At 54.0% G+C, this 24,073-nt stretch overlaps 1 protein-coding gene across 2 annotated transcripts in view; it reads right to left on the bottom strand.

The window, feature by feature from the left end:
- RFFL (ring finger and FYVE like domain containing E3 ubiquitin protein ligase) overlaps positions 1 to 24,073 on the bottom strand; it is a 46,437-nt gene that overhangs the window by 12,879 nt on the left and 9,485 nt on the right. For both annotated transcript variants that reach the window (XM_064166750.1, XM_064166751.1), the window contains one exon: positions 4,886 to 5,070. In XM_064166750.1, the coding sequence (XP_064022820.1) occupies positions 4,886 to 5,065 (180 nt within the window). In that variant the 5' untranslated portion in view covers positions 5,066 to 5,070. The remainder of the gene's footprint in view (positions 1 to 4,885; positions 5,071 to 24,073) is intronic.

Below are 24,073 nucleotides of genomic sequence, written 5' to 3'. Positions count from 1 at the left end.
CAGAGCCCAACCCCACCTGGCTACAGCCTCCCTGCAGGCAGCTGCAGGCAGCAATGAGCTCTGCCCTGAGCCTCATCCTCTCCAGACTGAACCCCCCCCCAGCTCCCTCAGCTGCTCCTCCCAGGCCAGGTGCTCCAGGCCTTTCACCAGCCTCACTGCCCTTCTCTGGACACACTGCAGCCCCTCAGTGTTGTCCCTGGAGTGAGTACTCACATTCCTGGACGAGGAAAGGGACTGATCCCATGAGCAGATCACTCGATTCCCCAGGGGCCTCACAAAGCACAATGTACACTGCCCCTAGCCAGAATGAGCTCTTGGACAACTCCCTCAGCTGACAGAAGCTTTCTGCACCTTCTCCCAGATCTGCTCGTTCAGTTTAATCCCCAGATGAAACCAGAGGTCTTTGAGGGAGCAGATTTCAAGTCAATTACAGCTCACTGTGCGTGGCTTTATGAAAGAGTGAAACACTGCTCAGTGCCTCAGGAGAGCTCTGCCACTGGAGGAACCACTGAGGCACACCTCTCCAGCCCATCAATTTAACACCTGCCATGCCTGATCTCCTCCCTCCCCCACTTCTTTTTCCTCCCTCCAACTTGCTGCAATCACTGAAAGAATCTTTTTCTTTTCACTGTAAGAGGAAAAGGAAGCAGCAGGCTCAGGGGCTGCCAGACATCAAGGAACTCAACCTTTATTGATGCAACAAAAGTAGGTGCCTTAGGCTGACAATCTGGGTGCCAATCAGGTGCCAGGCAGGAAGTGTTGGAAGTTTAGGAAGTATTTGGCCCCAGATGTTTAAAACTTGACAGACTCAGTGTTTAGATTTTACATTGCTCTGCTCTGGTCACCCAGGGCTCTATTTGCAGAAGTTCCAAGCACTCACACAGCTCAAAGGTGCTCTCCTGGGAGAGAAGGCAGAGTGCTCTCCTTGCAGTAAATGGACATTCCACAGCCTTCTTGGTCCATGCCAACAGCACTGAAGAATTCACAAGGCTCACAAACATGTCAGTGTGTTTTACAAGCTGAGTTCAGTCACTGGTGCTGTGCCCCAGGGATCAGTGCTGGGCACAGACCTGTTCAACAACTTTACTGATGATCTGGACCAGGGGATAGAGTCTAGCATCAGGAAGTTTGCAGATGACACCAAGCTAGGAGCAGCTGTAGAGCTGTTGGAGGGTAGGAGAGCCCTGCAGAGGGACCTGGCCAGGCTGCATGGGTGGGCAGAGGCCAAGGGGATGAGACTGAACAAGGCCAAGTGCAGGGTTCTACACTTTGGCCACAACAACCCCAAGCAGTGCTACAGGCTGGGGCCAGAGTGGCTGAGAGCAGCCAAGAGGAGAGGGACCTGGGGGTACTGATAGATAGTAGGCTGAAGATGAGGCAGCAGTGTGCCCAGGTGGGCAGCAGAGCCAATGGCATCCTGGCCTGGCTCAGGAGCAGTGTAGGCAGCAGGACAAGGGAGGTTCTTGTGCCCCTGTGCTCAGCACTGCTCAGGCCACCCCTGCAGTGCTGTGTCCAGTTCTGGGCTGGTCAGTTTAGAGAGCTGTTGAGGTGCTGGAAGGTGTTTGGAGAAGGGCAGCAAGGCTGGGGAGGGGCCTGGAGCACAGCCCTGTGAGGAGAGGCTGAGGGAGCTGGGGGGGTGCAGCCTGCAGCAGAGGAGGCTCAGGGCAGAGCTCATTGCTGCCTGCAGCTGCCTGCAGGGAGGCTGTAGCCAGGTGGGGTTGGGCTCTGCTGCCAGGCACCCAGGGACAGAAGAAGGGGACACAGCCTGGAGCTGTGCCAGGACAGGTCTAGTCTGGCTGTGAGGAGGAAGTTCCTGGCAGAGAGAGTGATTGGCATTGGAATGGGCTGCCCAGGGAGGTGGTGGAGTCTGTGTGGCTGGAGGTGTTGAAGCCAAGCCTGGCTGGGGCACTTAGTGCCATGGTCTGGTTGGTTGGGCAGGGCTGGGTGCTAGGTTGGGCTGGCTGAGCTTGGAGCTCTCTTCCAACCTGCCTGATTCTATGTTTCTCTCCTGGAGACCCAGCACTGAGGTATGGTGCTAGAAATCTGAACTTTGCCACCTGCAGCCACCTAGCTCAGGGCAGTCCCGGAGTTCACCACAAGGCAGTTGTGGTGGCAGAAGGTTGAGGAGCCCCCTTCATGGTACAGAGTACCAACCTCAAACTCCTTTTTGCTGACAGCCTGCAGTGCATGGGAGCAGATGAGACAAGCACACATTGTGCTCTGCTGCCCCAGAGCCACCCACAGCCACCCTCAGCAGGGACTGCTGCAGACAGAAACCTCTTAAACTGCTTCAGCAGATCCTGCACTGCTTGCAGAGCTGTGCAGAGCCTCAGCCAGGCTGTGTGCTGCTGTATATCTGGAGCTGCACTGATGGCAGCTTAGAGACAGCTTTTATCAGAACATCTATTTCAGACACCAGAAACAAAGGGACTGTGGTTCTAGCACTGCTGCTCCAAAGCCCAGACTGAATCAGCTGAGCTGTTCTCATCTCACAACCATCTCCATTCATTGTTTGCTGCTACACAGAGTAGCAAGTAGTAAGTAACTCCTTCCACAAGACATCACATAACTGAGGAGAATGCTAAGGACACCAGAATGAGTCACCTACACTGACTGCACCAGCCCAGCTGGCCCAGGACCAGCTGCAGAACCCCAGCAGGTTGGGTTTGGAAGGGACCTCTGGAGATCACCCAGTCCAAGCCCCTGCTCAAGCAGGGCACCCACAGCAGCCTGCCCAGCAGCACAGTGCCAGGGGGGTTGGAAGCTCTCCACACAAGGACACTCCACAGCCTCTCTGGGCAGCCTGCTCCAGGCCTCCAGCACCCTCACAACAAACAACTTGCTCCTCCTCTGCACAGCCAACCTCCTGCCTGACACTTTGTGCCCCTTGCTGCCCCTTGGCCTGTCCCTGGGCACCACTGAGCAGAGTCTGGCCCCAGGCTCTTGCCCCCCACAGCTCCTTTAGCTCTTGCTGAGCATTGCTCAGGTCCCCATTTGGGGCTGCTTTTCTGCAGGCTCAACAGCCCCTGGGCCCTCAGCCTTTGCTCCTCCCAGAGATGCATCTTCAGAGCCTCTGCTGGACTCTCTCCCTCGGACTGGGGAGCTCAGAACTGGACCCAAGACTCCAGACAAGGCCTCACTATCTCAAACATATTACTGCATACACTCACCCCCTCGAAAATGCCTTACCAAAAGGTTAATCCCTAGTGATTTCTGGAGCAATAACACTTCTTCATGCCAAAACACAGACCACCTCCTTTTGTTCTGTCAGTAGACAGCAAGAGCTGTGTCCAGGCTCAGACACATGCAAGACAGACAGACAGAGCAGCTGATGAATTTCCCCAACTAATCCTAAGGGCTGTGGTCAAAGTTCCTCCTGCTTTTTAAGTTGAGACACTGACTGAGCCACAGCATGGGGACATTGAACAACTTCCCACACTGGAACGTTTCTCAAGCACCAGTGTAGGAACTACCATGCCCAAATGATGCCCCAGGCAGGGTTTGCTTAAATGAAAAGCCTTGTGGCAGCAGTTACTTTGGCATCTGGATCTCACAAATGAAGTTGGCAAACAGGATAAGGTGCATTGGGGTGGTATGCAGTGGGGTTCAGCAATCAGAATCAGTTTTGGGTTGGAAGGGACCTCCAAAGCTCATCCAGTCCTGTAGTCAGCAGGGACATCCTCCACTAGATCAGGTTGCCCAGAGCCCTGTTGAGCCTTACCTGGAACATCTCAAGGGATGAGGCCTCAGCCACCTCTCTGGGCAACCTGCTGCAGTGTTTCACCATCCTCACAGTGCTGAACTTGTTTCTAACATCCAGTCTAAATCTGCACTTCTCTAGTCTGAAACCATTGCCCCTGGTCCTATCACTGCTTCCACACACCCCCTCCACGAGGTTACAGGGCACAAGAGCCTGGGCCAGAGCTCCTGTGCTGCAAGCACAGGTTGCTGAGCTCCTTGCCATAATGCTTAAAGGGCATCAGTGGTTTTAATTAACACATTATAAAGCTCTTCTTCAAGTTAAGGCTCCTTCAAATGACTATGAGCAGTTTGGCTCTCTTCTCTCAGTGTCAGCCTACCAAAGGCTAACTGCCACCCTTGCAATCATAGAATCATACAATGTCAGGGGCTGGAAGGGACCTCCAAAGCTCATCTGGTCCAAGCCCCTTGCCAGACCAGCATCACGCAAAGCAGATCACACAGGAACACATCCAGATAGTTCTTGAATGTCTCCAGAGAGGGAGACTCTACAACCCCCCTGGGCAGCCTGTTCCAGTGCTCTGTCACCCTCACAGGGAAGAAATTCCTCCTCAGATTCACATGGAACTTCCTATGCCTCAGCTTCCACCATTGCCCCTTGTGCTAGCACTGGCATCACCCAGCAGAGCCTGGCTGCAGCCTCCTGGCACTCACCTGCACACATTGATCACCACTGCTGAGGGCACCTCTCAGGCTCCTCCTCTCCAAGCTACCAAGCCCCAGCTCCCTCAGCCTCCCTTCACAAGGAAGATGTTCAACTTCCTTAATCATTTTCGTGGCTCTGTGCTGGACTCTCTCAAGCAGTTCCCTGAGGTCCTTCTTGAACTGGAGGGCCCAGAACTAGATACAATACTGCAGATGAGACCTCACCAGGGCAGAGTCAAGGAGAAAGAGAACCTCCTTCGACCTACTACCCACAGCCCTTCTAATCCACCCCAGAACAGCACTGGCCATCCTTTGCTGTCATCCTTAGCTGTGCCTGTGTGCTGCAGGAGAAGAGCCGAGGACAGGAGGGGAGCCAAGCTGGCCCTGGCCTGTCCCACAGGGCTGCCCTCAAAGCCCACCCATTGCCCTGCAGGTTGGCTCTGTGGCTGCCTGGCAGTCAGAGCAGACCTCTGTTACTCACCTTGCTGGAGGAGCTGTCGAAGTGCACCCCGCAGGCCTTGCAGCTCTGCTCAGCAGCGGTGGGGGATGGGAAGGAGCTGTAGCCCGGGTTGGAGTAGGCCTGGGCTCTGGCTCCCGGCTGTGGCTGCATCTCCTCGGGTGAGCCATCCAGGCAAAACCAGTTACAGCAGCTTGCCCACATAGTAACTGCAAGTGGAGAAGATGCTGCTTAGAAATGACACGGGAAACAACTTGCTGGCTGCAGTGAGAGCACAGAATGCCTCCTCCTCCTCCTCTTTGCCATCAGCAGTTCTGCTGTGACAGTGTCTGTCACTTGTGTTCTTTCCTCCCACTTCCAGGCACGTGCAGAACTCACATGCCCAGTCCAGCCTGTGGTGAGAAAGGACAAACCAAGTTCAGGATGGTTGTTACTGGAATTTCTTGGGGTTAGGATATAATAGTGAAGATAAGATAACTTTTATACTCCCCTTGGCAGTGTGAGACTCTGACCATGTTTGCTCTGGGACGCTGCCTCTGCCCCACTGCAGCCATAACCACACTGCCTGCCTTTGGTGCATCAGGAAAAGCCAAGGGAGGCACATACAGAACCATCCAGGATGCTCACAGAATCCTATCATAGAACCACATAGCTGTCAGGACTGGAAGGAACCTCAGGGATCATCCAGTTCTAACCCCCCTGCCATGGGCAGGGAAGCCTCACACTAGATCCACAGAGCCACATCCAGCCTGGTCTTAAAACCTTCCAGGGATGAGGCTTCCACCACCTCCCTGGGCAACCTGTGCCAGTGTCTCACCACCCTCACACCGAAGAACTTCCAAACATCCAATCTGAATCTATTCACTTCTATTTTTGCTCCATTCCCCCCTCTTCCTATCACTAGCTGACACCCTAAGAAGTCCCTCCCCAGCTTTCTTGTGGCCATCTTCAGGTATTGGAATGCCACAACAAGGTCTCCTCAGAGCCTTCTCTTCTCCAAACTGAGCAATCCCAACTCCCTCAGCCTCTCCTCAAAGGAGAGGTGCTCCTGATGGTCCTTGTGGCCCTACTGTAGATGTGGTGCTGAGGAACATGATTTAGTGGTGACTTGGCAGAGCTGGGTTAGCAGCTGGACTCCATCTCCAAGGCCTCTTCCAACCAAAATGCTGCTGTGGTTGTGTGTCTCATACTGTAGTTACACTCAGCAGCAAGATCACAGGTGGGCACTATTCAGTTGTAATCTAAATCCCTCCAAACATTTACAGCTACAAATCTAAGAAGGTAAAATCAAAGTCTGGACTTCAGCAAAGCCTTTGGCACCATCTGCCACAAGCAGCTCCTGGCACAGCTGGCAGCTCCTGGCTTGGACAGATTCACTCTGACATGGGTCAAGAACTGGCTGGAGGGCTGGGCCCAGAGAGTGGTGGTGAATGGTGCCACATCCAGCTGGCAGCTGGCACTGGTGCTGTGCCCCAGGGACCAGTGCTGGGCACAGACCTGTTCAACAACCTTACTGATGATCTGGAACAGGGGATTGAGTCCAACAGCAGGAAGTTTGCAGATGACACCAAGCTAGGAGCAGCTGTGGAGCTGGTGGAGGGTAGGAGAGCCCTGCAGAGGGACCTGCACAGGCTGCATGGGTGGGCAGAGGCCAAGGGGATGAGACTGAACAAGGCCAAGTGCAGGGTTCTACACTTTGGCCACAACAACCCCAAGCAGCACTACAGGCTGGGGCCAGAGTGGCTGAGAGCAGCCAGGCAGAGAGGGCCCTGGGGGTGCTGGCAGAGAGGAGCTGCAGAGGAGGCAGCAGTGTGCCCAGGTGGGCAGCAGAGCCAATGGCATCCTGGGCTGGCTCAGGAGCAGTGTGGGCAGCAGGACAAGGGAGGTTCTTCTGCCCCTGTGCTCAGCACTGCTCAGGACACCCCTGGAGTGCTGTGTCCAGTTCTGGGCTGGTCAATTGCAGAGAGCTGTTGAGGTGCTGGAAGGTGTTTGGAGAAGGGCAGCAAGGCTGGGGAGGGGCCTGGAGCACAGCCCTGTGAGGAGAGGCTGAGGGAGCTGGGGGGGTGCAGCCTGCAGCAGAGGAGGCTCAGGGCAGAGCTCATTGCTGCCTGCAGCTGCCTGCAGGGAGGCTGTACCCAGGTGGGGTTGGGCTCTGCTGCCAGGCAAGCAGCAACAGAAGAAGGGGACACAGCCTGGAGCTGTGCCAGGGCAGGTCTAGGCTGGATGTTGTTAGGAAGTTGCTGTCAGAGAGAGTGATTGGCACTGGAATGGGCTGCCCAGGGAGGTGGTGGAGTCTGTGTGGCTGGAGGTGTTGAAGCCAAGCCTGGCTGGGGCACTTAGTGCCATGGTCTGGCTGCTTGGCCAGGGCTGGGTGCTAGGTTGGGCTGGCTGAGCTTGGAGCTCTCTTCCAACCTGCCTGATTCCATGATTCTATACACCCTCTGATTAGCACATGCCAGTCCTCAGCTGCTCTGGCAGCATTACAAGGCTCAGCCATCAGAGCAACACAAACACCAAATCTCAGCTTCCAGTGACTGCCTTGGGTCAACAACTGCACCAGTGACACAAATCAGCTCTGCAGTGTTTCTGCAAGTCAAACAAGGAGATCTCTGCATTCACACTTACCTAAAACCCTACCAGTCCAGTGCAAGATAAACACCCTGTGAGCCTTCTCAGCCCACTCAGGCAGCAGTGCTCCAGAGACACACTGCTGGAAAAGTGGCTCTGGGGAGTTCCCAATGAAATCTGAACTGAGTCCCTAGAGCACACACCACATGGGATCACTCACTGCTAAACAGCACAGGAGCTGCCCCCTCTGCACTTCTCCACTCATACTGCAGCTCCTGGACTATCCTGCTTTTGTATCTTAAAAATCAAGCCCAGCACTGTTCACAGGATCACAGCTCCCAGGATGTGAGGGGTTGGAAGGGACCCAAGAAGATTATGGAGTCCAAGCCCTCTGCCAGAGCAAGACCAGAGAACCTAGCACAGGTCACACAGGAACACATCCTGACAGAGCTGGAAAGGCTCCAGAGAAGGAGACTCCACAAACTCTCTGGGCATCCAGTTTCAGTGCTCTGTCACCCTTATGGCAAAGAAGTTCTTCCTCATGTTCAGGTGGAACTTCCTGTGCTGGAGTTTACACCCATTACCCCTTGTCCTATCCCAGGGCACAACTGAGAAGAGTTTGTCCCCTCCCTCTTGACCCCCAGCCCTCAGATATTGCTAAACATCGACTGGATCCCCTCTAAGTCTTCTCTTCTTCAGACCAAACAGCTCCAGGTCCCTCAGCCTCTCCTCATCAGGCAGTGCTCCAGCCCCTTCAGCATCCTTGTAGCCCTCTCTTGGACTCTTTTGAGTAGATCCCTGTCCCTCTTGAACTGGGAAGTCCAAAACTGTTCATGTTCAGCAGCTGCTCAATGTTACAAACGCCTGGAAATCAAACATCTCTCAGCTCTGCAGCCAAGCCCCACAGTGCCAAGGGAAGGGGCTGCTGCAAGTCCTAAAGGGTACTTACTGTCTACAACTACCTGAAGGGAGGTGGTAGCCAGGTGGGGTTGGGCTCTGCTGCCAGGCAGCCAGCACCAGAAGAAGGGGACACAGCCTGGAGCTGTGCCAGGGCAGGTCTAGGCTGGATGTTAGGAGGAAGTTGTTGTCAGAGAGAGTAATTGGCATTGGAATGGGCTGCCCAGGGAGGTGGTGGAGTCTGTGTGGCTGGAGGTGTTGAAGCCAAGCCTGGCTGGGGCACTTAGTGCCATGGTCTGGTTGGTTGGTTGGGGCTGGGTGCTAGGTTGGGCTGGCTGAGCTTGGAGCTCTCTGCCAGCCTGCTTGATTCTGTGATTCTATGCATCACTCAGTGTCCTGGTGGTTTATTCTCTTTAAGCTGTGTTAAGTCTTTTGAGCTGATGGACTGGACACTGGGAAGCTGCTTCTGTTCCACTGACTGCAGCTTTAGTGGAATCCTTAGTTCTTTCAAAAACTTGCTGAACTTGGCTGAGCAGAGCCTCTGCTGTCTCTGCAGTGGACACAGCCTTTCAAACCCACAATGCTGAGCTTAGCCCTGAGCTCTGCTCAGCAGCCTCAGCGGCTTTTAGTATTCCACTGCCAAACACAATAAACAACTTCAGTGTAAATGATGTGCACAGAGCTGTAGTGTGACCTGCACTGAGACTGCTGCCTTCATCCTAATGAACACATGGAGAGAGGCCTGTCATGATCAGAGGGACACAGCAGTGCTGGCAGGGCTGGAAACCCTCTGCTGGGAGGCCAGGCTGAGAGAGATGGAGTTGTTCAGCCTGGAGAAGAGAAGGCTCCAGGGAGACTTTCTGGTGGCCTCCCAGGGCTTAAGGGGGAGATCAGAAAACTGGGGACAAACCTTTGAGCAGAGCATGCTGTGACAGGCCAAGGGGTGATGGTTTGAACCTGTATCAGGAGCAGTGTGGGCAGCAGGACAAGGGAGGTTCTTCTGCCCCTGTGCTCAGCACTGCTCAGGCCACACCTGGAGTGCTGTGTCTAGTTCTGGGCTCCTCCATTCAAGAGAGATGTTGAGGTGCTGGAAGGTGTTTGGAGAAGGGCAGCAAGGCTGGGGAGGGGCCTGGAGCACAGCCCTGTGAGGAGAGGCTGAGGGAGCTGGGGGGGTGCAGCCTGCAGCAGAGGAGGCTCAGGGCAGAGCTCATTGCTGTCTGCAGCTGCCTACAGGGAGGCTGTAGCCAGGTGGGTTTGGGCTCTGCTGCCAGGCAGCCAGCACCAGAAGAAGAGGACACAGCCTGGAGCTGTGCCAGGGCAGGTCTAGGCTGGATGTGAGGAGGAAGTTGCTGTCAGAGAGAGTGATTGGCATTGGAATGGGCTGCCCAGGGAGGTGGTGGAGTGGCCGTGGCTGGAGGTGTTGAAGCCAAGCCTGGCTGGGGCACTTAGTGCCATGGTCTGGTTGATTGGGCAGGGCTGGGTGCTAGGTTGGGCTGGCTGAGCTTGGAGATCTCTTCCAACCTGCTTGATTCTATGATTCTATGAAAGAGAGAGATCCAGATTGGAGAGAAGGGAGAAATGTCTGACCCTGAGGGTGAGGAGAGCCTGGCCCAGGCTGCCCAGAATGGTGGGAGCTGCCCCATGCTTGGCATCATTGCAGGTCAGGTCGTTTGTGGCTGTGAGCAACCCGCTCCAGTTAGGGCTGTCCCTACTGACTGTAGGGGGCTGGATAATATACCCCTGAAAGGTCTTTTCCCACCCATACCAATCTGGGATTCCATGAAATCAGGCATCTTCTGCTTACATGAGCTCCACAGTGCCACCAAACATCTACTTTAGAGATCACAGAGAGAAGAAACAAAGACTCTTCTGCTTTCCACATGAAATCTGAAGCTATCAGCCCCCTCCTAAGCTAATGCATGCCTTCTATCAGCACAACACTGAACTGCTGTTTCAAACTATGCTGCTTGGATGTGTGTGGAGGGGGTTAATTTGCTCCTAGGAACCACAAAAGCTGCACAGTCCACCAAGCACTCACACCCCTCTGCAGCAGTGGGAAAGGGAATCCACAGCTCGGTTCCCTTCCTCGATTTCAAGGACCCCTGCAAACTGAAGGCCACCCATGAGCACAGAACACACAACTGCTTCTGTCTGCCCCTGAAACTTTGTTTTCCTAGGAAAAAGCAGCCCACTAATTCACTGCAGAACATTGTAACGTGTCAAGCACCGCGAAGAAAGACCCAAGGGAGTGCACAAAGTGGGACAGAGTAAGACAGAACTCAGCATTCAGCTGGAGCTGTTGCTGTGTGTAACTGCCAGGAAATGAAAAGGTTGACAAAAGGCTCCAGTGTTGCTTTGGAAGAACTTTAATCCTGCCCAGCTACAGAAGGGTGGAAGGGAAACGTCCAAAAACAAAACAGCTAACAACCAAGTCTGTCCTCTGATCTCTGATCCAAAGGGATGCAAAGGGAAACAGAGCAGCCATGCCTGCAGCTCAGGCACACAGCCCCAGGCTGTCAGGTTTCCCTGACTTCAGAAGCTGGATGTACAGGTGCAAGTTTAAGTCAGGGGCTGGCTACAGCAGCACTGCCATCGCCAAAATGCTTCACTCTTGGTGCTGGTGGTGACAGCACACTGACAGCTCTCCCCTCACCCAGCACTCTGGGAGGCTGCTGGGACTTTTGGTATCTTAACAGGGCTACAGGAAAGCTGGGGAGGGACTCTCTAGGCTGTCAGGGAGTGACAGGAGTGGGGGGAATGGAGCAAAGCTGGAAATGGGGAGATTCAGACTGGATGTAAGGAAGAAGTTCTGTAGCATGAGGGTGGTGAGACTCTGGAATGAGTTGCCCAGGGAGGTGGTGGAAGCCTCATCCCTGGAGGTGTTTAAAGCCAGGCTGGATGAGGCTGTGGACAGCCTGATCTAGTGTGAGGCATCTCTGTCCATGGCAGGAAGATGGGAACTAGGTGATCCTTGTGGTCCCTCCCAGCTCTGACTGACTCTGTGAACCTACCCTTGTGGTCCCTCCCAGCTCTGACTGATTCTATGATCCTACCCTTGTGGTCCCTTCCAGCTCTGACTGATTCTATGATCCTACCCTTGTGGTCCCTTCCAGCCCTGACTGATTCTATGATCCTACCCTTGTGGCCCCTTCCAGCCCTGATTCTATGATCCTACCCTCGTGGCCTCTTCCATCTCTGACTGATTCTATGATCCTACCCTTGTGGCCCCTTCCAGCTCTGACTGATTCTATGATCCTACCCTTGTGGTCCCTTCCAGCTCTGACTGATTCTATGATCCTACCCTTGTGGCCCCTTCCAGCTCTGACTGATTCTATGATCCTACCCTTGTGGTCCCTTCCAGCTCTGACTGATTCTATGATCCTACCCTTGTGGCCCCTTCCAGCCCTGATTCTATGATCCTACCCTCGTGGCCTCTTCCAGCTCTGACTGATTCTATGATCCTACCCTTGTGGCCCCTTCCAGCCCTGACTGATTCTATGATCCTACCCTTGTGGCCCCTTCCAGCCCTGACTGATTATATGATCCTACCCTTGTGGCCCCTTCCAGCTCTGACTGATTCTATGATCCTACCCTTGTGGCCCCTTCCAGCCCTGACTGATTCTATGATCCTACCCTTGTGGTCCCTTCCAGCCCTGACTGATTCTATGATCCTACCCTTGTGGCCCCTTCCAGCCCTGACTGATTCTATGATCCTACCCTTGTAGCACTTTCCAGCCCTGACTGATTCCCTGCTTCTGTCCTGCTGAGCATGAGTGTGGTGCTGTGAGCAGCCATCCCACAGTGCTTTTGTCCTGCCATCAGCACATACACAAGACAGGATGCTCCTCCAGGCACCCCAGGAGGTACCTGCCAGCCAGCAACCACCATCTTACCATGGCACATTCAGGGACAGCACCCAGGCAGTACCACAGCCTGCTCCAGCTCAGTTCAGGCTGCTCCAGGAAGAGCTCACAGCTGCTCCCACCTCTGCCCACCCGGTGGCCATCATGTCTGCACCTCACCCAGCACTGCCCCAACTACTGCTGTAGATATCTGCCACCATTTCCAAAGCTCCAGGAGACCACCACAGCCAAAAAGCCACACTTGCCCCACTGACAGCTAGGACATGCAGTGGCTGCTACACAGGAACTTAAACACTGCCAGCAGCCTGGCAAAGCTTCACTAACAAAGCTGCACCACCAAGCAGACATCACTGAGGCCTGAGATGCTGAAACCCCTCTGAGTCTGCCTACAGCTGCACCAAGAAGAAAGCAAGGAGTGCATGCAAGACTCAGCAGCTGCTCAAGAGGGCTTCTTCCTTTGTTCTGAACAGAAGCAGTTCTAGGGCTGAGGAAATGAGCACCGTGGCTGGGACAGGCAGAACTTCACAGGGAACAAGCAGGACAGCAATCCCTTGGAGCTCTCCACAACGTGCTGTGACAGCCTAATGACTTCCTTATTTACTGTTACTCACTGAGGGGCACTGCAGTCAGCACCATCCAGGAACTGATCCTTTCTGCAAGCAAGGCTCTGAAGGCTGGGTTGGTGGTAGAGGTGTGGCAGAGTCTGAGCAGCAGAACTGGAAAGCAGCAGGCAGGGAAAGCCTGGTAGGTAAGCCATGGAGATCCAGAGCTGCTCTGCTCCTACAGAGCTCCTCAGTTACACTGAAGCAAAAAGGAAGTGCCCAGCTCATAAAAGGTTATCAGCAGAAAGAGCTTTGTTGTCCCAGGGCTTGGTAAATAGTTACAGCAGCCTGGCAGAGAGGGAGACCTGGGAGTGCTGAGTGACATGCAGCTGGAACACAAGCCAGCAGTGTGCCCAGCTGGCACAGAAGGCCAGTGGCATATTGGCTTGCATCAGGAATAGTGTGGCCAGCAGGACCAGGGATGTCATTCTGCCCTGTAATGGCACTGGTGAGGCCACAGCTAGAGCAGCTCTGGACCTTCACTGCAAGAGAGGTATCGAGGTGCTGGAGTGGGTCCAGAGGAGAGCAGTGAGACTGGGGAAGGGACTGAAGAAGAAGGCTGATGAGGAGAGGCTGAGGGAGCTGGGCTGGGCTAGCCTGGAGAAGAGAAGACTCAGAGGGGACCTTATCACACCCTACAACTACTCAAAAGGAAGCTGTAGGGAGGTGGGGGTCAAGCTCTGCTTCAAGGCAACTTGTGACAGGACAAGAGGGCATGGCCTGAAGCTGTGCCAGGGGAGGTATAAGTTGAACATCAGAAAGCACTTCTCAGGGTTAGGTTGGGTGCTAGGAAGCATTTCAAACAAAAAGGGTCATTAGAGACTGGAATGGGCTGCCCAGGGAGGTGGTGGAGTCGATGTTCCTGGAGGTGTTTAAGGAAAGCTTGGATGTGGCACTTAGTGCCATGGGCTGGTCGATGTGGTGATGTTAGGTCATAGGCTGGACTTGATGATCTCAGAGCTCTATTCCAGCCTCAATAATTCTGTGATTCTGTAACTCATATGAATATGCTGGTTTGGAAAAGACAAGGAGACCACAGATAAGCTTGGAAAAGTTAAGGGCACCACAGGTTTCAGGAGTCCCCAGGCACTTTCTTGAGTAAAAGATGATGAGTTACTGGCACAACTCATGCTAAAAGACATCACTGATAGCAGAAGTCTGCACCTTTCTTGGACGTGATGCCCACACTGAGAAGTGGGATCCAAAGAAGATAACCTCTAATGAGCAGGGTTTGGGCAGCTGAAAGCTCTGTGACAGCCACCCAGCAGATGACTTCTGGCAAGCAAAAGGAACCTGCCTCAAGATCACAGTATCACAGCATCACAAAGGTTGGAAGAGACCTCACAGATCAAGTCCAACCCTTTACCACAGAGCTCAAGGCCAGACCATGGCACCAAGTGCCACGTCCAGTCCTGCCTTGAACAGCTCCAGGGACGGCAACTCCACCACCTCCCCGGGCAGCCCATTCCAGTGTCCAATGACTCTCTCAGGGAAGAACTTTCTCCTCACCTCCAGCCTAAATCTCCCCTGGTGCAGCCTGAGGCTGTGTCCTCTTGTTCTGGTGCTGGCCACCTGAGAGAAGAGAGCAACCTCCTCCTGGCCACAACCACCCCTCAGGTAGTTGCAGACAGCAATGAGGTCTCCCCTGAGCCTCCTCTTCTCCAGGCTAACCAATCCCAGCTCCCTCAGCCTCTCCTCGTAGGGCTGTGCTCAAGGCCTCTCCCCAGCCTCGTTGCCCTTCTCTGGACACGCTCAAGCATCTCAATGTCCCTCCTAAACTGGGGGGCCCAGAACTGAACACAGCACTCAAGGTGTGGTCTAACCAGTGCAGAGTCCAGGGGCAGAATGACCTCCCTGCTCCTGCTGGCCACACCATTCCTGATGCAGGCCAGGATGCCACTGGCTCTCTTGGCCACCTGGGCACACTGCTGGCTCATGTTCAGGCAGGTATCAATGAGCAGCCCCAGATCCCTCTCTGTCTGGCTGCTCTCAGCCACTCTGACCCCAGCCTGTAGCTCTGCATGGGGTTGTTGTGGCCAAAGTGCAGCACCTCAAGCCTAATCTTCCCCTGGTGCAGCTTGAAGTAACTAAATGTTGATCTTGAAGCCTCTGCAGAAGAAGAAAAGCTTTGCCAAGGGTGCAGATGCAAAATCAAACACTCTAACCTGGACCTGCAAACACATCCACCCATGTGGCAATCAGCACTCTGGGTTTTGGGGAAGGGGGAATGTTTTATCTTCTGTCTTGAGTGTCTTTAAGGAAAAGCCAAAAGAAATCCAGTAAATACTGGATGAGGCAGGGAGCTGCTTGTCATTTGGATCCAACCTGGCTGATTCTATGCTTCTCTGATAATCCATGGCAGGCAGGCAGTTCAGAAGGCAGGACACCCAGCAGGAGATGCCACGGGAGCCTGAGCAGGGACTCGGCACAGCAGCCCGCAGCTAGAGCAGCTGGCTGCACAGCAGCGTTTTAGCAAAGGAAGCTGCATCCCTTCCGCAGGGCGCGGAAAGCAAAGCGCAGAGCAGCGCAGGAAGGAGCTGGAGCGGGGCCCCGGCAGCTCCGCGGGCAGCCGAGCGCGCAGGGCTCCGCCGAACGCCATGGCCCTGCCCTACCGCTGAGGGCGAGAGCTCGACCAAGGCAACTTCCTAGCTCCAATGGTGCAGAGGGAGCCATGCAAACAGAGATGCCTTTGTGCAGCTGTCACCTGGCTAACGGAGGAGTAAATCATTTGCAAGGTAAGCCCGTGGAAAATTTGTTTAAAAGGGAGGAAAATCGAACCCTGATAAGAGAAACTCCAGTGGGGGTTCTAAGGGCACTCCGCAGCTTTATCAGCAGGCAGCAGCATGCTCTGCTACAAGGGAGGTTCTTGTGCCCCTGTGCTCAGCACTGCTCAGGCCACCCCTGGAGTGCTGTGTCCAGTTCTGGGCTCCTCAATTCAAGAGAGATGTTGAGGTGCTGGAAGGTGTCCAGAGAAGGGCAACAAAGCTGGTGAGGGGCCTGGAACACAAACCCTATGAGGAGAGGCTGAGGGAGCTGGGGGTGTGCAGCCCGCAGCAGAGGAGGCTCAGGGGTGATTTTATTACTGTCTACAACTACCTGAAGGGAGATTGTAGCCAGGTGGGAGGTGGGCTCTGCTGCCAGGCACCCATCAATAGAACAAGGGGACACAGTCTCAAGTTGTGCCAGGGCAGGTCTAGGCTGGATGTTATTAGGAAGTTCCTGGCAGAGAGAGTGATTGGCACTGGAATGGGCTGCCCAGGGAGGTGGTGGAGTCTGTGTGGCTGGAGGTGTTGAAGCCAAGCCTGGCTGGGGCACTTAGTGCCATGGTCTGGTTGGTTGGGGCTGGGTGCTAGGTTGGACTGGCTGAGCTTAGAGCTCTCTTCCCACCTGCCTGATTCTATGATTCTAAGCAGTCTGCAAGCTCACCCTCGGCAGCACTCACTGATGCTGTTTGTTAGATGCAGAAGCAGCTCTCCGGTGAAAGTGCCTTTGCCTATCAGCAAAGCCCCACAGTGGTGTTACCAAGCACAAAGGTCTGAGCTTCGAGCACCTCCTCCAAACCAGGCAGCTGCAATTTTCACTTTGCTATCGAGAAAATGGGTTTGACATCCACAGCACAGGAGGTGAACTGCAGAGGCAGGAGCAGATACCCTCCTGCTGGACTGCAGCCTGGCATCTGAGCTGCAAACTCACCACTCCTCCCTTTCTCCCCTCCCCTGCAGCACAGCTGAATCCAAACCATCGGCCACAAATTTAACCTTTGGCAACCCCGTTTCGTTTTAAAAGGAGCTGGGTACCTGGGGTAGTGTATTTCGAGATAAACTGTTTATTTTTACCCCAAATTGCATTTTATAGACAGGAAACAAATATTTAGATTAGGAGTTCTTCTTGTGATTAACTCAACTGAGGTCTGGAAGCAGCTGCCAGGATGGAAATGCACCAGCAACCCTTTTCCTGTGCAAGTCAGTGACGTTCCTCCAGTGAGCTCACAGAAAACAAACCAGGGCTCAATGAAACCACAGGATCTAGTTTAGGAAATTATTCCTCTTATCCAGTCCCCCTCCATTCCCTAGTCCCAGTCCTTTTACCAAGCACTGTGCTGTGCCCTCAGACTATCTCCCACCCATCCCCCTGATGTGCATTTAAAACTCCAGTGGCCTCCTCCATGCTCGTATGGTACTCAGCAGTGAGACAGGAATGGACCAAGCCAAAGCAAATGGATTAAAAACTGTCTTGATGCCCACACCTAAAGAGTGGCTGTCAATGGCTCCATGTCCCAGTGGAGGCTGGGACAAGTGGAGTCCCCCAGGGATAAGTACTGGGACCATCAGCAACACAGACAGTGGCACTGAGGCACCCTCAGCAGGTTTGCCAATGACACCAAGCTGCGTGGTGTGGCTGAGGGGGGCAGGGATCCATACAGAGGGACCTGCACAGGCTGCAGAGGTGGGCACAAGCCAAGCTCATGAAGCTCAACAAGACCAAGAGCAAGGTCCTGCAGCTGGGGCAAGGCAATGCCAAGCACACCTCCAGGCTGGGCAGTGAGTGACTGGAGAGCAGCTCTGAGGAGAGGGACTTAGGGGTGCTGCTGGAGGAGAAGCTCCACAGGAGCCAGCAGTGTGCACTTGCAGCCCAGAAAGCCAAGCAGAGCCTGGGCTGCAGCAGCAGAAGTGTGGTCAAGCACCAATATAGGCTGGGAAGTGAGTGGCCAGAGCAGCCCTGAGGAGAGCGACTTGGGAGCGCCGGTGAGCAAGAAGCTCAACACGAGCAGTCAGTGTGCTCTGGCAGCCCAGAGAGCAACCAGATCCTGGGCTGCAGCAAGAGAAGTGTGGGCAGCAGAGCAAGGAAAGTGATTCTCACACTACTCTGCACTGGTGAGACCCCACCTGGAGTACTGCATCCAGTTCTGGAGCCACTGTTACAAGAGGGATATGGATGTGAAGGAAGGTGTCAAGAGAAGGGCAAGGATGATGAGAGGGCTGGAACTGCACTGCTGTGAGGAGAGACTGAGGGAGTTGGGGCTGTTCAATCTGGAGAGGAGAAGGCTCCAGGGAGACCTTCTTGTGGCCTTCCAGATTCTGAAGGGGGCCTAAAAGAAAGCTGAGCAGGGACTTTTTAGGTTGTTGGGCAATGATAGGACTGGGGAGAATGGATCGGAAGTTGGAGGAGGGGAGATTTAGATTAGAGGTTAGGAAGAAGTTCTTCAGCATGAAGGTGGTGAGAGCCTGGAACAGGTTGCCCAGAGAGGTGGCAAAAGCCTCATCCTTGGAGGCCTTTAAGGCCAGTCTGGATGTGGCTCTGAGTAACCTGATCTAGTGCGAGATGTCCCTGCCCATGGCAGGGAGTTTGGAACTGGATGATCCCTACCAAGTCCCTTCCAGCCCTGACAATTCTGTGATTCTAAAAAGAGCAGCAAGCAAACTGGGGAGAAGTTAAGGTGCCAGAGTACTCTGGTTTGTTGGCACTTCCTTCTCCAAGCACCCTGCCTGAGTGTCCCTGTGTCTCCATGCTCTGCCCCACACAACAGCAGCAGTGGGAGCTCGCTGTCAAACCGCAGCACTGAGCAGCCCAGGGATCCCAGACCAGTTCAACTGCTGCTTCTCACTGCTGGTGGTGCTCTGGGTATTTTTACCTCCCCCTGTCCATTCATATCCTCACAAGTCCTCCCTGGATCTGGGTTCAGCCAGCTGTTTTTTTCATGCAGCAGGGAGCTGCTAAAGTGGAATAGAAATTGCTAAAATGAAAATCTGATGACACAGATAACTGTGAGGCTTCCTTAAGCAGCACTTGCTGAAGGCAGGTCCTCATTTCAACCTCTCCAGGCTTCAGCTCCAAACCCACCTAAGACCACTCTTCCCTGACAATCAAGCAGCAGTAGCTGTGGGGGGAAGTCAGCAGGATCTGTGGCCACCTGGAAACCAGCAATGGTCACCAAAGACATAAGATGGAGCTTCTCAGGAGCTCTTTCTACTTCTAACCCTACAAATATCTCACACTGTAAGTTGTACATTGCCCAGGATGGAAAAGTTGCTGAAATAAAGTTTCTGTCATGCTGCAGAAGGCTGCTATGAACTGAGTGGCTTCAGATACTACAAGCAGGAGCAGTTCCACAGTTAACCAGGGAGATCAGGGACCAGCTCTAAATTGCCTCAGCAGTCACCACGGAAGAAGGTAACCACTGTAGGATGGCTTTAATGATACTCCTCTTCTAAACTGGGGGAGAGGGGAAGGATGTAGGCAGCTGGAGGAAAGAAAAAGGAGCAGGAAGGATGTCAGTCTGTATTTTCATCACATCACTACAGGCCCTGCTTGAGATCACAGACATACAGCTACTCCTGCTGAAAAACTTGGCCCCCACCATGCCAGCTATACCTCTTGTTTCACTGTGACAGGAGATCTCTCTCCACCTGCATAAACCACACACTGACCCCAGCTCAGCTTTGGAACAAAGCACAAAAACATGGGGCAACTGAACAGAAGGGAGAGAGAGGCATTACCCCAGCTACAGCTCCTCAGGCTCATAAACTCCCTTACCCTAGCCTGCAGAACACAGGAGGCATCTCACCACATGTTATGGCAATGTCCCACCTGGTAGACATGGATGCAGAGACTTAAAGTGCTCCAGAGCAGCTGTTCCCAACATAGAGACAGTCAGAGGAACAGTCTGAGCTCTCACAGTGCTACTCACACACCAGAGCTGAGCCCGGGCTGGAGGCAGCACAGCACCAGTCAGTTGCAGAAAGCTTGGCTGAAGCAGGGACTGCAGCTGGCACTAACCCTCCAAAGGCTCTCAGACACCCAGATCCCATTTCCTGGATGTTAGGAGGAAATTCTTCACAGAGAGTGATTGGCATTGGAATGGGCTGCCCAGGGAGGTGGTGGAGTCACCGTGCCTGGAGATGTTGAAGCCAAGCCTGGATGAGGCACTTAGTGCCATGGTCTGGTTAAATGCATGGGGCTGGGTACTAGGTTGGACTGGATGATCTTGGAGGTCTCTTCCAACCTGCTTGATTCTATGATTCTGTGCAGGCTGGTAGGCAACCTCTAACCTATTTAAGTGCTCCCTGCAAAAAGGGCCTTTTTATTTGTCTAGACTGAAAAAAGATGTGAATGTCTATAACTGAGGCACACCCTAACATGTACAAACGCCGAAGACTCACTTCCTACCTATGCCTTGTCCAAATTCATACCAATTCAAATCCATACTAGGGGCTGAAATGGAATAAAATGCAACTGGGTATCATCTCCCTCAGCAGGTGCACTCAGACCACCACCTAGGTTGGTGTGGAAAGCTCAGCTCTCCCAGGCTGAACAAATCAAAGAATCATAGAACCAAGCAGGTTGGAAGAGAGCTCCAAGCTCAGCCATTCCAACCTATCCCCCAGCCCTATCCAGTCAACCAGACCATGGCACTCAGTGCCCCAGCCAGGCTTGGCTGCAACACCTCCAGCCACACAGACTCCACCACCTCCCTGGGCAGCCCATTCCAATGCCAATCACTCTCTCTGACAGGAACTTCCTCCTCACATCCAGCCTAGACCTGCCCTGGCACAGCTCCAGGCTGTGTCCCCTTCTTCTGCTGCTGCTGCTTGCCTGGCAGCAGAGCCCGACCCCACATGGCTACAGCCTCCCTGCAGGCAGCTGCAGACAGCAATGAGCTCTGCCCTGAGCCTCCTCTGCTGCAGGCTGCACCCCCCCAGCTCCCTCAGCCTCTCCTCACAGGGCTGTGCTCCAGGCCCCTCCCCAGCCTTGCTGCCCTTCTCCAAACACCTTCCAGCACCTCAGCAGCTCTCTGCAATTGACCAGCCCAGAACTGGACACAGCACTGCAGGGGTGGCCTGAGCAGTGCTGAGCACAGGGGCACAAGAACCTCCCTTGTCCTGCTGCCCACACTGCTCCTGTGCCAGCCCAGGATGCCATTGGCTCTGCTGCCCACCTGGGCACTGCTGCCTCCTCTGCAGCTCCTCTCTCCCACCACCCCCAGCTCCCTTTATTCCTGGCTGCTCTCTGCCACTCTGGCCCCAGCCTGCAGTGCTGCTTGGGGTTGTTGTGGCCAAAGTGCAGAACCCTGCCCTTGGCCTTGTTCAATCTCATCCCCTTGGCCTCTGCCCACCCATGCAGCCTGTGCAGGTCCCTCTGCAGGGCTCTGCTACCTTCCAACAGCTCCACAGCTGCTCCTAGCTTGGTGTCATCTGCAAACTTAATGATGCAGGACTCAATCCCCTGGTCCAGATCATCAATAAAGATGCTGAACAGGACTGGGCCCAGCACTGATCCTTGGGGAACACCACTAGAGACAGCTGCCAACTGAATGTGGCACCAAATGCTTGAGGGTTTGTCAGCAGCTAAAGAAATCTCCAGGATATTGGATTCAGCACCAAACAGCAACAAAGCTGAATGCTGCTTTTGTTAGCAAGGCAACAAAAGATAATGGAATAAAATACCATTTTATTTATGCCTTAAATCACAATCTGAGGGGGAGGAAAACTACCCCAGCCTCACTGAAATGAGTTCAGGTGAAAGCTTGAGAGAGGCTTTGAAGCTGCACTCTTAAAGCATTTCCATAAATATTCACTCTCATTCTGGTGCCAATTTCCATTTAGCACCCAAGGGTTTGACATCCAGAATTACTCACATGCAGCCCTGGATATGAAGTTGGAAATTGAGGGAAAGTTCAAGCCTCACCACCCCATGTCTGCCAGGAGAGATGTTGTGAAAAGTCCATTTCAAAGCATCTCTACAGTTCTTGCTTCTAGGGCTGAAAGACTAAAGTGGTTCCTTCACTGCTACCATTGCTTACTTGCTATGCCTTTCTCCTCGTCCTCCAGCCTCCACTTCTGCAGACTGAAATCTGGGCTCAGACTGAAACAGGAACAAACCCAGCACCACACTTAAAGGGTGACAGACAGCCCTAAGAGATTCTGCAAGAGCTCCCACAGAAGCTTGTCTGCATTGTCAGCACAAACCATACCAGGTGGGCAGCAGAGCCAATGGCATCCTGGGCTGGCTCAGGAGCAGTGTGGGCAGCAGGACAAGGGAGGTTCTTCTGCCCCTGTGCTCAGCACTGCTCAGGCCACCCCTGCAGTGCTGTGTCCAGTTCTGGGCTGGTCAATGGCAGAGAGCTGTTGAGGTGCTGGAAGGTGTTTGGAGGAGGGCAGCAAGGCTGGGGAGGGGCCTGGAGCACAGCCCTGTGAGGAGAGGCTGAGGGAGCTGGGGGGGGTGCAGCCTGCAGTAGAGGAGGCTCAGGGCAGAGCTCATTGCTGCCTGCAGCTGCCTGCAGGGAGGCTGTAGCCAGGTGGAGTTGGGCTCTGCTGCCAGGCAGCCAGCAGCAGACCAAGGGGACACAGCCTGGAGCTGTGCCAGGGCAGGTCTAGGCTGGATGTTAGGAGGAAGCTCCTGGCAGAGAGAGTGATTGGCATTGGAATGGGCTGCCCAGGGAGGTGGAGTCACCAAGCCTGGAGGTGTCAAGACAAGCCTGGCTGGGGTACTTAGTTATATGGTCTAGTTGACTGGATAGGGCTGGACTGGATGATCTTGGTTGGATAGGTTGGACTGGATGATCTTGGAGGTCTCTTCCAACCTGGCTGATTCTGATTCTAAGAAGCATTTCTCTCTTGGAACTTCCCTGGAGACTTTCCAGCCCTGTCTGGATGTGTTCCTGTGCAAACTGCACCAGATTCTATGGTCCTGCTCTGGCAGGAGGTTGGACTGATAATCTCCAGAGATCCCTTCCAACCCCTAACATCTTGTGATCCTGTGAACTAAAGCCATGACCCAAAACCAAAGGGTACTGTCACATCTACACCCATGCATTGTGGCAGAACATTGGACTGCAGACCCTGCAGCTACCGTGGGACTGCCAGCAGAGACACAACAGAGCACTGTTTGAAGACACAGCTCACCTACCACTGCTGTGATCCATGGGGATCAAACCCCAAAGCCAGGATTGCCAAGCACAAAATCACTGCTGGCTGCTGCCTGGATAAAAAACACTGAGAAGACACTAGGCTCAAAAAAAAAACCATTTAAGGACCTGCATCTTCTGTGCTTCCTACCTTTGCTGGGAAGAGGAAATCTGCCATATATGGGCCAGGCCAAGCAGCAGCCCAGGGTCACACTGCAGGTCACAGCTTTGGCAAGGCCAAGCATTCAGACACTGTGAGTCAGTGCTCCAGCAATCACTGGGGTTTACAAACCAGTACATCTATTTCAGCTTGTTTTTCTCATTTGCCTTGGGTTGGTTGGGTTTTCTCAACCTTTGCAGCACAGCCATCATCACATTCTCCTTTTGCCTCTCTGGAACTGGGAGGAGCATTTCCCTCCACTCTGGGTTGTTTGCTTGGTGGGATGATAGGCAGGATTTTCATAGGAGGCTAAATGTGTGGATACTTCTCTGAAACACATCCAGAGAAGGGCCACGAGGATGATCAGAGGAGTGGAGCTCCTCTCCTGTCAGGACAGACTGAGAGAGTTGGGGTTGCTTGTCTGGAGAAGCAAAGGCTCTGAGAAGACACTATTATAGCATTGCAATATCTGAAGAAGAAAGCTGGGGAGGGACTCCTTAGAGGGTCAGGTAGTGACAGGACTGGGGGGAATGGAACAAAGCTGGAGGAAGGGAGAGTTAGGTGGGATGTTAGGAAGAAGTTCTTCAGCATAAGGGTGGTGAGAGACTGGAACAGGTTGCCCAGGGAGGTGGTGGAAGTCTCATCCCTGGAGGTTTTTTTGCCCAGGCTGGATGGGGCTTTGGGCAACCTGATCCAATGGCATGGTGGTTGGAAATGGATGATCCTTGAGGCCCTTAAGCAATGCCAAACACCAATCCAGGCTGGGCAGCCAGTGGCTGGAAAGCAGCCCTGAGCAGAGGGACCTGGGGGTGCTGCTGGAGGAGAAGCTCAGCAGGAGCCAGCAGTGTGCACTTGCAGCCCAGAGAGCCAAGCAGAGCCTGGGCTGCAGCAGCAGCAGTGTGGCCAGCAGGGCCAGGGAGGGGATTCTCCCCCTCTGCTCTGCTGAGACCCCAGCTGGAGTCCTGCATCCAGCTCTGGAGCCCCTGGGACAAGAGGGCTGTGGAGATGCTGGAGAGTGTCCAGAGCAGGGCCAGGAGGATGCTCAGAGGGCTGCAGCAGCTCTGCTGTGAGCACAGACTGAAAGAGTTGGGGCTGTGCAGCCTGGAGCAGAGGAGGCTACCAGGTGACCTTCTTGTGGCCTGCCAGCATCTGAAGGGGGCTCCAAAAAAACTGGGGAGGGACTTTTGAGGCTGTGAGGGAGTGGCAGGAGTGGGGGGA

The sequence above is a fragment of the Pogoniulus pusillus genome, chromosome 27 (genome assembly GCF_015220805.1).
Source record: "Pogoniulus pusillus isolate bPogPus1 chromosome 27, bPogPus1.pri, whole genome shotgun sequence".
Classification (NCBI taxonomy): domain Eukaryota; kingdom Metazoa; phylum Chordata; class Aves; order Piciformes; family Lybiidae; genus Pogoniulus; species Pogoniulus pusillus.
The sequence above is the reverse complement of the archived record's forward strand: the minus strand, read 5'-3'. Positions and strand labels throughout refer to the sequence as shown.